This window comes from Corvus moneduloides, chromosome 5 (genome assembly GCF_009650955.1).
Source record: "Corvus moneduloides isolate bCorMon1 chromosome 5, bCorMon1.pri, whole genome shotgun sequence".
NCBI lineage: Eukaryota > Metazoa > Chordata > Aves > Passeriformes > Corvidae > Corvus > Corvus moneduloides.
In genome coordinates this window covers 16,040,461-16,054,457 of record NC_045480.1, presented here as the reverse complement: position 1 = coordinate 16,054,457, position 13,997 = coordinate 16,040,461, and the positions used below count along the sequence as shown (strand labels likewise).

Sequence of the window (13,997 nt, the reverse complement as noted above, 5' to 3'; positions counted from 1 at the left end):
GGGAGAGGGGAGGATAGAGGTGCTCCAGACTCCAGGGCATTTCCGTGGAGCACATGGAGAGGATCCTGGTGGAGCATGTGTTCCCACTGCAGCTTATGGAGCAGATACTCATTCACATTGCAGCCTGTGGAAGATCCCTCAGAGGAGCATCTGGGTGTTTCCTGAAGGATATGTGGCCTGTCAAGAAGGAGCTGGAGAGAAGAATTGTACTGACTTTCTTTCCTATGCCATCTGGGGATGGGGGAAAATAGAGGAGGGCCTGGGAAAAGATAGGGGTGGGGAAGCACTTTAATTTTTATCTTTTTCTCCTTATCCAAATCTGTTGTAAATTGCAATAAATGAATTTTCCCCAAGTCTGTTTTGCCTGTAATAGTATTTGGCAAGTAATTTCCCTGTATTTATCTTGCTGATCTTCATCTTATTTCTTCCTGCCCCCCCCACTGGGGATGGGGAGTGGTAGAGGGGCTGAGTTGGGGGTCTAGCTACTGGCCAAGGTCAACCCTCTGCACCTCTGGTACTGAAGCATTTAGTACTATGAGTGTTTAAGCACTGGCATCCAGGTGTGTCCAGCTGACACCTGACTGGTAGTGGAGTCCCAGAGCATGCTCTACTTTCCTCTGCATTTCTGTGGAAGTGTGGTAATTTAGCAAGGTGCTTTAATTCCTGTGTACTTTGCTGGTAATCAGGCAATCATTTCACTGTCAGTCAGTTAGCAGCAGCTGTCTCCAAAAATACCTGTATCCTGCTCCTTTTTCTAATCCATGTAACTCTTAAGACTGTCCAGGACTTGAAAAGGAATACTCTGTATAGTGAAACAAAACCTCTTTTCCATGTACTGCAACTAACAAAAGTGGGGTGTTACTGTGTGCTTTTGCAATATTGCTTTTCCTCCAGACTAAGTTATTGAAAAAGCAGCATCCTTGCAAAATGAAACGGTGAGTAAGGAACAGTCTTGGAATATCCTGCAGCAACTTATTTCCTTGCGCAGTCATGGTGCTGAGCTCTTTCAGGAATGTTCCTAGCAGCAGCTAACTTTGATGCAGAGGCTTCTTTCCCTTGGTAGATATGGGAGAATTGATAGCCCTCAAGCTTCTAAGCAAAGTGACTCTAAGAGTCAGAAGTAGAAGCAGTACAAATATATAATTTGCTGGTTTAGCTGCACAAGCTGCACAAGCTGTTTATGGATCTTCTGGAACCAATGATAGTGTGTAAGCACAGTGAAAATACGCAAGCAAATTTTCCTAATTCCCGTGTTTCATTGAGCCATCATAGACTGGAAGACATCAAAAACATAGCTGGCAGTATATTGAAAGAATTCCAAACTTTACTGAAGATAAACTTCTTTTCCTTAAGATCCTGTTTTTACTACATGTATTGGTGAAAATACTATGCATTTTGAAGATATGCCTGCTTTGTTCTCAAAGGTAAATTATATGAGCTGTAAATATGTTCAAGAAACAGTTTAATACTTTTGAATGAGAAAGTCACCCTAAAAAGCTACATTTTTGAGGGGAGTAGGTGTTTTTCTTCCCTGGCTGCCATGGTGGGTCACAGCCAAGCCGCTTGTCAGATGCTTGCTTGCTTACTTCTCTCATGATGGCACAGGGGAGAAAATGAGAAGAACAGAAAGGAGAGCTTATGAGTTGAGATAAGGCCATGGTTGTTGCGTACCACCACTTGCCATCATGGGCTGAACAGACTTTGCTTGGAACAAATAATGCAAATTATTGCTTATTAATATAAATATTTCATTATTAATTCAGGTAGTGAAAACAAAAAGACTCATTAAAACCCTGCCTTTCTTCCCTCCTTTCCCAGGCTCAGATTCACTCCAGGTTCCCTGGTGACCACCACCACCACCCCTGTAGTGCAAGGGAATTGGGTGTGAGCTGTCCACAGTCTGTACCTAATGGTTTCTCTCTGCCATTGGGCTTACCTCTGCCATTTTCTCATTCTTTTTGTTCCCATTTTCTCTGTCCATCTGGCACTTTTTCCCCTCTCTTAAATACAGTTTTCCAGAGTTTCTACCCAAGTGGCTGTGTCCTGCAGTGGGGCTGTGGGAGCCAGCCATCTGTGTCCGGCACAGGGCAGTCCCTGGCCAGTCCTCACACATACTGCCAGGACTGTGCCATGATCGCCCAATATATGGCCATATACTTTTCATCTGGCATTTTTTCATGTTACAAAATAGCACTTCAAGTCGAAAGGGGCTACTCAAAGTGGTAGTTAAGAATTAATAAAAGGCTTTGATGTTCTTACTGACAGTTTCCTGAAAACTGTTTCTGTGTTCAGCAGCACAGAAAATAGCAGAAGGCAGGTCACTGTCTGGAAAAGTACTGAAGACAAGACTGTTGTTTTCTTGCTACAAAACCCCTTATCCTGTGGATGGATAAGGTAAAGGGGGAGTTATTTACTAAATCTCACTATATTAGAAGTTGGTAGGGCTTGCTGAAAATTCTCAGAGGAAGAAACAGGTAATGGGCAGGTTTTGTTCAACAGTTTTTAAACATCTGGAACTGCTGTGATGGGAGGTCATGGGTCACTGGGTTCACAAAGGACCTTAGACAAGTTCAGAGCTAACAAAACCAAGGCCAGAAACCAAGGCTAGAGTAGGCAGGGATAAATCTCTGAGATCCCTAAGCCAATGATAGCAGGTACTAGGAGAGCAAAGAGCTGCAGGTAGCAGCCAGGCTGATGTGCTTTTCCACACTAGGACTGGAGGGCTTCCCCTGCCTGGAGGCTGAGGACTGAGTAGAGTAGGTTATCTGATCTAGTAAGATGGTTCATAACAGCTAATGAGAGGTTTCCTGAAACCCAGAAAAAACTCAGAAGTTTAGAAATCAGTGTAGAAATACCAATTGTAGGAATTCAAGGCTGACCTGGTCTCTGCTTCTTTCTCTTCCCCTTCCTGTTTCCATAACATCATTAGTCTGGAGGAGTTTCAAGTGATTGTGGTCCTGATTATTTTGAAGATGAACTTTGATCACACTTAGTTTAGTCTTGGTACTGCTGCACCTGATGATCTTGTACTGAGAAGCAAAGGCCAGAGGTTCAGCCATTTCTCTGAAGATCAGAATAATTTAATTTGCATAGAAATAGCTGCATTAGAAGACAATGAGTAGCAACCCTGAAAAACATCTAATATGTTTTTCTATATTATCCAGTGTTATATACTATTGTTTATGAAGATGCACTTCTTAGTAGTCATGGCTTCACCTGAAGAGTGGAAGTAATTTCATATCTTTTATTAAAACCACCTTACAGAGTGTTTTTTCTGTTCCTGATGTAATTCAGTTCCTGTCCGGAATTCTTGCTGTAATACCTGTTTTGGCTGATTTGTAAGAAATAATAGAAAGTTCTGGCTCAGCTTAGAGAAGACTACTTCTACCTTGCAAGTAGCAAGCTTCCAGGATTCATAGTCCACCTGTAGGATGCTTCTTTGCGAAGATTTTGGTCCTGTACCTAATGTACCAAAGTGAACATCTCGACTGTACTGTGTATATATACATACATTCATTTCATAAGGTAGGGTTTCACTATGTCTTAGAGCTTTACAGCAAATACTCTCATTTTCCTATCAGTTCGAGGTGGATTTTTGTGAGGGTTAGGGGTTTGTTTTGTTTTTGTTTGGTTTGGTTTTTTTTTTTTTGGTTGGTTGGTTTGCTTTTTTTTTTTTTAATTCAAGTGAAATTCCTAAATAAAAGTCTGTAGTGCAGTGGCTTTATCTGGTATTTTTTATGCATATCAAATTGCTTGCATGATTCTTTTTACTGAGTATCACCTTCCCGTGAAGCATTGTCTTCAGGGAGCTGTCATGTACTTAATGAATTTGTGTTTGCTGTGTTGGGAGAACCAACTGTCTTGAACCTCAAATTACTTCAGTGCCGCTTACCCTTGAGAGGCCCAAAATGTATCTATTTTTTTGTTTCAGGAACCTGAATTTTCGTTACTGTGGTCTTTTTTAGTCATTTTTCGACTGATTACTAGTCTTGTGTTGTCAAAGCCAATTCTGAAAGGTTGGGAATGAAAATTATTTTCATTATGGAATCTTACATTTGGATTTTGCTTGTGTGTTGGGGCTTTTTCTTTTCCTAAAAATCCAGCTAGCTTTGTCTTTTTTTTTTTTCTTTTTAATTGTTGGAGAGACAATTAGCTCTTTATTGCTTGATAAGTTGTCAGCTTTGAAGTAGTTTTTTCTCCAGTGATGCCTTCTAAAATTTTTGTCATAATGCCTAAGAGTATCGACTGAAGATAGAGAAACAGTTGTGAAAGGGACACAAAAGCACTCAAGAAAGGGAGATGTACTTTGACTGACAGAACGCAACAGATGAAATGTCTATTGCACAGAACTCGGGGGCTTTGGGTTGAGCTTGGGTATTCCTGAGTAGGCCAAAAAGTACATGTGGAATGTTTCTGTAGTGTTTTTGATTGGCTTTTTCTTCTGTAATATCAATGCATCAGGAAGGTTGATTAGCATTACTCCTTCTTTTAACTTTCGTAAGAAAGACTTTAAAAGGAATGTATTCAGTGAAAAGGAGCCACTTTTTTGACAAGTGGCATATATATATATTTGTCCCCTAATGCTGAGTTACGATGTTACTTTTTCTCTCTTTAACCTCCTTCAAATAGTACAAAATAGTTGTGGAAGAACAGTCAAAAAGCAGTCCAAAACAAATATCTGGATTTGATTATTACACAGAACTCTATTTCTTTGCATTATTGGTATAAAGGAGGGCTACCAAAACAATTTTCTTATTTGACTATTGGCATTTGGATCCTTCAACCAGTGCTTCATTGTCTGCATCTGAGGCTGTGGGAAAATATATGCAATTGATTGATGTTTTAGAAATAATAGGCAGTAACATGAAAATGACACTGTAAATGCAATAAGGGGTAGTATAAGGGTAATTATAGAGTTGAATGTTGAGCTACATGTTGAAACTCAAAATTGAATTCGCAGAGCTCAGGCATACAAAACAGCCCAAGTTTGAAACAGAAAACCAAGGAAGAAAGGTATGAAATTAATTATATTTAGGGTATTTAATTAAAATTTAAATGTCTTTTTTTTTTTTTTTTTTTAAGAAAAAAATTTTAAAAGGAATATTTCCACTGCTAATGTTTTTAAATACTAATTTTTAAAAAGTGTCTTGTTCTGTTTCAATACTCATAGACTTTAACAGCAAAGTATAAATCTTGAATTTAGTGTTTACCAGTGATTTAACAGAGTGGACTTCCACCCCAGTTTAGGTCTTTCATTTTTCTAATTTCATTATTGCATGTATGTGGAGGCAGCTGGAGAAATACCTATAGTTAAGTGTTTGAACTCTATATTGGGCTCAAGCTCTTTTCCCAGTTACAGGGAAGTTACTGGTTACTGGGAAGTTACCCAGTTACTGGTACCTGCTCATCCAGTAACCTGGTCTGGTGTCATTGCTGACCCTGCTCTGAGCAGGAGGTTGGTCTGGAGGCCTCCTGAGATTCTTATTAACTTGCATTATCCTGTAAGCCTAGGATTTAGTTATGTCAAGTTCAACTTCAGCATCAGATGTTTACAGTATGTAAATATGAATAATAATTATACATTATTTTATTTATTATTATTATAGTATAATAATAATATCAAGTGCAGTCTTTTGGTTGCCTTGAAAGTAAACAGTGCAATATAGATACATATGTGATTTTTAGGAAAGCAGTCATGTTTGTTTAATACGGGTTCTTTTAAATTTTATTATTTCTGAATGGCTTACCTTTTTTTTTCCCCCTCAATTTTAAAAAAGTTTGGTTACAAATCAAATATACAAAATAATTTGCTGATGGCTGATACTGTTAATGGAATAAGGTGTCAGAAATTTTACAAGATAAAGTAGCTATTTGAAAATTGTGCCATAGGTGAAAAACCATTTGCTGACAAAATCTCTGAGATCTTCCTTAAAACCACTGTTATCATCACTACTCGTTCTTTGCAGGGGATGGAGTGCTAGATCTCTCTACAAAGAAAAGCGCAAGGTTGGAAGAACCAAAATATGATCCATTGTGTTCTGAAAACTCAGTGTCTGGGTAAGCAACGTTTAGGACTCTTTGGCTTATCAAAAAGGCAATCCAGGTTTCTCTTCTCTTCTCTGGCCAGGTTTTATGTTCATAACATACCTGTATATACTGGCACACACATGTGGTTCCTATTTTGCTTTCAAAAGAATTTTTGTCACTCATAAGTGTGTGTCTATGTATATATCATATGTTTCATTTGTCTTTTTCCTTTTTTTTTCTGTTTAAAGAAAAGTTATCAGAACAATCACCAAACTTTAGTTCATGTTACTAAAAATTACATGAAAATTGATTACATAACACATTAAAAGTAAGAGACTAGTAGAAGAAAATGCAAATAATTCTTTTAGAATTTATTTAGGAAACTTCAATTTTGGACAAAAATGACCATGTTAATAATTAGATGTAAAATCTTCTTCAACTAACATGAACAAATTAAATTACTATTATCTATAATATTCCTTAATAGAGAGAGAGCAAGCGTGTGAGAGAGAGCTCTTAATCATCATACTTATACTTGCATCATGGTTCTGACTATGGTGTGTGGTGGCAAATGGTTAAATTTCTTTATTCAGCAAGGAAAATGTTATTGCATCTGCTGAAAGCTACCACAGAATTAGTGAATTGCATTGTTTTGTTGGATTTTATGATCTTGGCATCCTCCCATCCACTAGCCATAGCAGGACCCTTTTTGTCACCTGTACGTCTTACAAATAACTTATTACAAATAGGACTACAGTAGCAGCATTTGTTGAATGATACAAAAGTGCATTTTATTAATTTGCTGATATGAAAAAGTTTGAAAATGAATGGCTTTGTAATTAGTGAGCTGTAAATAGTGAGTAGAAGTTTTTAAAATTGTGTCTTATTTTGCGAAAAATGGACTTGATTGTTAACTACAGCACTTTATCTTCTTGTTGTAGAAAGCCTAGTTTTGTGTAAGTCTGGGATGTTTGTGTGTAGTTATGTACTTATTGCTGCAAATTTTTCTATAAGGGGGTTGACTCTTTTATTACTTGTTTAGCGGTAACGTCACGTTTCTACTAACAAAAACTCCTTCAGGATTTGGGTATTTAATGGAACGTTAATTGTATAATTAAAATTATAACAGTGTTGCTCTGCAAGCATGTGAACAAGGGAATATAGCAAGCACATGAGACTATTACCAAATACTGAGCTAGGATATAAAGTTCTTGGAAGGGCTGCTGTAGAAGCCACGGTATGATTTTTGACACACTGTCCTACCAGAACTGTAACATTTTGCTAGGATAATCATTTAACTACCACATCTCAAAGGCTAAAAAGTATCAGAAGCAGTGATGTTACCGAAGCAAGGAGTATAATAAAGGAGTGGACCCTTCCCTTCCATAGCTGTGTGAGAGTCTCTCATACATCAGTTTACCATCGTTTCATTCCATCCATCCAGGAGACTACACAGAAACAGAGAGGACTATGTGGAAAGAAGTGCTGAGTTTGCAGATGGTTTGCTCTCAAAAGCTTTGAAAGACATTCAGTCTGGAGCACTGGACATAAATAAAGCAGGCATACTTTATGGCATACCTCAAAAAACTTTACTTCTCCACTTAGAAGCCTTACCAGCAGGAAAGCCTGCACCTTTTAAAAATAAAACTCGAGATTTCAATGATAGTTATTCATTTAAAGACAGTAAAGAAACTTGTGCAGTCCTACAAAAAGTAGCCTTGTGGGCAAGAGCTCAAGCAGAGCGCACAGAAAAAAGTAAACTCAGTCTACTTGAAACCTCAGAATTAAAATTCCCAACAGCTTCCAGTTACCTCCACCAGTTAACTCTACAGAGAATGGTCACTCAGTTTAAAGAAAAAAGTGAAAATCTACAGTATGAAACTTCAAGTCCTACTGTACAATTAAAAATTCCTCAGCTAAGAATAAGTTCTGTGTCCAAACCACAGTCTGATACTGCTGGTCTTCTGGATGTTATGTACCACGTTTCTAAAACGTCCTCAGTCTTAGAAGGATCAGCTCTTCAAAAATTGAAAAATATCCTCCCTAAACAGAACAAAATTGAATGTTCTGGACCTGTAACTCACTCAAGTGTTGACTCCTACTTTCTGCATGGGGACCTCTCTCCTTTGTGTCTTAATGCTAAGAATGGGACAGTAGATGGAACCTCAGAAAATACAGAAGATAGTTTGGATCGTAAAGATAATAAGCAACCAAGGAAAAAACGTGGCCGCTATCGGCAGTATGACCACGAAATAATGGAAGAAGCAATTGCAATGGTAATGAGTGGGAAAATGAGTGTTTCCAAAGCACAAGGAATTTATGGGGTACCTCACAGCACTTTAGAATATAAAGTAAAAGAAAGATCTGGAACATTGAAGACTCCACCGAAGAAGAAACTCCGATTACCAGATACTGGCTTATTTAATATGACAGATTCAGGGACTGGCAGCTGCAAAAATAGTAGCAAGCCTGTGTAGAATAATTGTTAGAGAATTGTTTTGTGTGTGTGTATGTATGTCTGTATACACACACTATGTGAGAAATACATATGCTCACTCTGACAGAAGACATGAAATTATACAGTTCAAAAACCACATACATGCCTTTTGAAAAATAGTTTTATTCAGGGTTTTCACTGTGGACAGAATTACAGAGTTGCTCACTTAATTCTGATAGTGTGTATTTAATATAATCCTTGTATAAATAGGTGAAAAGATTCAGGTTTTATTTAGTAGTCACTAGCATAAAGATGTTTTGGGAAAACAAGTATTTGTCATGTGAAGCATAATTTTTAATTGGTGAAGAACCACTTTACCCATTCAATTATCCATCTTATTATGGAAGTACACAACCAAGGGTTAGCAGATTTCTATAGTTCACAGAATACTTGCAATAAATTGTAAGTAACTCAGATTATACACAGCAAGGGATTAAAAAAAAAAAAAAAAAGCTAGTTCCTTAAAAGGAAGTGGATTTGTGAAGTATTAGTAGGTTATAGTACATTCTGTGAAAGAAAAAAAGTTCATTATTTAAATATCCAATACAAGTAAGAAAAGCATTTCATTACAAAAATGTGTGTTTAGCAGGCATAAACTGCATTTTTTTATCATTTTAAGAAAATTTTGTTGTTGGTTTAGAAAGAAATTGGTGTTTACAAAGTGTACACTTATGAAATCTGAGAAATTACTGTAGTTATAGAATTATTAAATATGAAATAAGATGGAATACTAAGAGCATAAAATAATTGAAACTTTAACATAATTTTCCTTTTTAGTTTAACAATTAAGGTAACTTGTAAGGTTTAAAAAGAAAGTTGGAATGCAACAGAGCATGTTCATAATGTGCACAGAATGAGCTTGAGAATGGTTTGGGTTTGTTTGTTTTTTTGTTTAAATGTGCTGGTTAGTTGATGTTATGACTACTTAAAATTTATTTAAGGATTGTGTCACACTCCTGTTGAAAAACCTCACTGTAACTGTAATGTATTTGCTGCTGTGACATTTCAAAACATTTTCAGTTTATCAAAATGAATACCAAGTTACATTATCATCTTGCTAATAACCAAATTTGCAGTTCAGGGTCTTGATAGAAATACAAATATGAAACAGTGAAGCTGTTTTGAACTTTCAATAATATAAATTCTTTATAAATTTGGTAGTTAGAAGTTAGGCAGTTCATTTTAAACACATAACTTTTAACAGAATTTAAGGGAGACCAATTACCTTCATATTGCAGTTTTTACATGAATTTCAAAGTATCTACATTGGACTTTTTATCACACTTAATTTTTTTATGTAATATCAAAAGTGTATGTCTACATATGAATGGGGGCTTGCTTCATACATTCACTACTGAACATCAATGCCCTTTTCTTCTTAACATGTATTTTTTTCTGTATGTATCTAATTTGGCATAGAAAAATACTTTCTCCAATTTTTATACACGCGGTGCACATGCACACATTTTTTTCCCCCACTTAAATTTGCATGTGTATGGGTTAACTATAGAAATTAAATGGGACATTAGATATGTATGGGCCACATCAGGTAATTTTATTTATAGATAAACTTGCCATTAAATTCAGTGGAGAGCATACTGCAATACTGATGGCAAAATCTAGCCCATATCTATTAACACTACTAAAAAATGACAACTTCCACTTTAGAACAGAATAATCCTTTGAAACTGCACAACCGGTATCTCAGTTCTTTGGTCTCTCAGATCTATACTGAATCTTCTTCAGTCATTAAGGTTTACTTGCATATTACAGAATGAATCTCTCAGGCACATGGTGATTCTTGGGGTGTCCTGTGCAGGGCCAGGAGTTGGACCCAGTGATCCTGGTGGGTCCCTTCCAACTCAGCATATTCTGTGATTCTATGATTTTAAGCAGAACTGTACCTGATAAGGAGTTTGCAGAACAGCAGATGTCAGGGTCATCGTTCATTTTAAAAGAATTAAGCCATATTTTGTGAGGGCCAGGATTAATTTGTGAGTATATCCCCACTGAAAAATGCAGCTGAAAAAACCTTAAAAGTTTCAACGTCTGTCTTTATACAGTTTTACTTGCAAAAATCTGGGGCTTGAATACATTGCCTAATATTTGTACCATACTGATGTTTTCTACTCCTCAGACACTGTTAAAAGTTTGAGTCAGAACTTGATATTGAAGGCAAGTGACAGTAGTCTTTTTATATCATTTAAAAGATGACCTGACCAAAAATTTAACAGGATTCATAAAATCAGGGATCATTTTACTATTGACTTAACAATACTCAGTAGTTTTGTATGTAATATTATAATTAATTTTCAACATTTTAGTACTTGTATTTATTTTTTGGTCAGAAATAGCAATTAAAATATTTTTTGATAGTTTATAGATGATATTCAACCTGTAAGTGTTTAAAGAACAGAATTATTTGTTTCTAATTATTAGGCTAACCTTTAATTACACAACTAAGGAAAGGCAGGGAAATGTGTAAATTCTCCTTCCCCAACCCCTATGTATTTCATTAATGTCATTTAAATTATACATTTTGAACTGTTTTATAAATTCAGTTACCAGTCACTACTTAGTAATTGACAATTTGTGAAAATTCCTGTTTCAGCAGAATTTTAAATGAAGGCGAAAGCAAGCCCTACATGCTTTCTACTTATTTGAATGTTTCTCAAGTATTTTATATTAAAAAACAGTGCCTCTGTTTTTAGAACTACTGCTCAGTAAAGCTGTTTAAACCATTTCTGGTAGCTAATGACAATTTTATATTAAATTGTATATTAACTTTAGTGAGACTGATTTTTTTAGTTGTTTACAGTACAAATACTTGTATTTGTTTTTTAATTGCAGTATTTCCATTGTCGCAGTAATTTAGTAAAACTCTGTGGCTGCCTTGATTTTTGACAGATTTTTGTTAACAACTGATTTTTAGGCAATTAGTTATATTTATGCATAAATCAATTGCACTATAATTCATGAATTATTTATTACAATATTTTCTAATGAATTCCATGTATTTGTCTTGTGTTGTAAATGTACTGTAATTCTGTTTCTTCTTTGTGTTGTTATATTCCTAAATCTGATTGTATGAATTTAATTGTTTAGTTAACGTGTTTCTACGTTGTAATTTGTAGTAAAGCACTTCAATGCTTTTGCACATAAATTTACAACACTGATGTGTGATTGATTTGCTCATTCAGTAAAAAAAAAGAAAGAAACAAAAACCTGTACACTGACTTATTTGACTTATTCCTGAGGCACAAGTTGATTAGCAGTGGTGTAAGACCAAGAACTGTACAAATTAAGCTCATAATGACTAATTTACTATGAGAATTTTATCAGAAATAGTAGCTTTAAGGAAGGATGGTTTCTTTTCTCAGAATTGATTAATTACTCATTAATGAGAAGAAAATCAGAAAATTAATTTTCTAACACCCCCTTTAGTTTGCAGCTAAAAATTATAAATAGTATATACCTTTTTTTGAGGTACTTATTTACTTAATAAAGTCAGAAAACAAACATTTCTATAAGACAGATTTATATTTCTATAGTAATTCCATGCTGTTTGTATGAGTACTTGAAACTTTGTTCTGTTCCAGTTCTGTTCCTGTTCCCAGTCTGTAAAGATCTTGCTAGATTGATCTAGCTTCTCTCTGACTGAGATGACAGAGGATAGACCTCTAGGGAAGGGCCTCTTTTGGGAGTCCTCTGGTAGAGTTCTTCCCTGATAGTTTTTGTGGAGGAGGCAAAGTTTTACTTCTTTATATGTAAATTAATACACTGAAAGTCTGGTAATTAACCTTATCACATTGCTGCTTTTGTGCCATTTTTGGACTCTAGTCAATCCCCACTCCATTTTATTAACTACCCCTATCTGCCAGAAGGGAAATAATATCATTCCATGCTTAACCTTTCTCTTGAGCAATACTGTGCACAAAAGGTACCAGGGGAGCAGTGCATATTGATCCTCTCACCTCTCAACCCCTCAGCTTCCTGCCCACTCTCTCCAGCCGTCTTTCTGTGTGTGGTTTGGAGGAAGTGTGCGATTTGTCAAAGTGATAGGTCTTCCTTCTATGAAATCATTGTTTAAGCCTTTTATCCTGAGGATAGCCTAAACTCTACAGTGTGACAACACAGATTTCAAGAGATACAGGAAGGTATTACAGGAAACTGAAGTATAATTCCATAGCTGTATTGAAAAGCTACTAAAAATTAGTTTGTTTAAATACATTGACATCTCTATAGAGAGACACTTCAAGGAAAATGTGTTGCTTTAATGCTTGAATTTGTTTGTGTAGTAAGCTCTGCTTCCAAATGGTGACTGAGTAAGGGCTCGATGTGTTTTTACAAACTTGGAAGATCATTTGGACTGTGGTACTATTGCAATAGAATAGATGAAGTTAAGTTGTCCATCAGCTTTAGAAACTAACTCACGTTAAGGGAAAGCAGATTATAGGCGTCACACAAGGGTAGATAATCAGGAAAGAAATTGTTTTAGAAGAATATCCATTGTGTCTGTGATAATCAGAATATTGCTTTATACAACAAGTCGATCTCCACATAGCAAATTCAAAATAATTTTGAGGCCTGTGGATGTTTTGGTTGCTCACTTTGAGAAGGTTGTAAGGCTCCAGAAGTTTCTTCCACCAGTGAATAGACTTTAAATAGCAGTTAAGGATAAAGGTCACCCACAATTAAAGCTCTCCAGTGAAACTATAGACACATCTTGCAAGTCTAGACAGATAGAAAGGTACCTGTTTAGAAATAAAAAAAGACTGCATAAAGCTGTGTCTTTAGCAAATTAGTACTTAACAAATTTACTCTGGTTTACAAACAAAATATTGAAGATGAAGGCCTAGTGGCGTTTGTTTTTTTTAAAATGGCTTTTCAAAACATTAATTAAAATCATGGTGGCGGGGAGGGCAATTACCTTTTATCCTTAATTGTATTATTAGAATAAGTTTTCTTTTTTACAAGTGTAGTGATACATTTCGACACCTTGTGACTCCTGAATTTGTTGTTGCAACAGTCAGGCTTTTCTCAGTGTAGTGGCATTTCAAAAACAGTCAAATCCTGACACTGACGTTCCCTTGAATAATGTGGGTTTTGCTTTAGATTGCAAGTACAAAGAGGTTGGTTTTTTTTCTTTTTAAGACTTATTAAACATAATCTCAACTTCAACTAATACCATCAGAATTATCTTACACCTTTATGAGTTAGTATTATCCAGACACCTGTTTTGAATATATACCGTTTCATACTGAATATTACAGGAGAAGGAAAAAAACCATGAAGAATTATTATGTAGACTTGGCTGGTTTTAAGCTCTAAACTTTAAAATCTATGTAGGACAATAAAAATACAAACTTGCGTGTAATAACTTCCAGTAACAAACTTGAAGCTAAAAGTTATTATTGATGCTAATAATTTTGGGTATGACTTAATTAATGCATATGTAACTGTATTTAAATAC

General features: G+C 35.7%; 1 protein-coding gene across 7 annotated transcripts in view; it reads left to right on the top strand.

The window, feature by feature from the left end:
• LCORL (ligand dependent nuclear receptor corepressor like) overlaps positions 1-13,997 on the top strand; it is an 83,222-nt gene that overhangs the window by 45,424 nt on the left and 23,801 nt on the right. For 3 of the 7 annotated variants that reach the window (XM_032107979.1, XM_032107975.1, XM_032107976.1), the window contains one exon: positions 5,967-6,057. The exons of 1 other annotated variant lie outside the window; for it this stretch is intronic. In XM_032107979.1, coding sequence (XP_031963870.1) covers positions 5,967-6,057 — 91 coding nt within the window. Of the gene's footprint in view, positions 1-5,966; positions 6,058-7,471; positions 11,751-13,997 lie in introns of those variants that run through there. 3 more of the 7 variants (XM_032107978.1, XM_032107977.1, XM_032107981.1) reach the window with 3 other exon arrangements.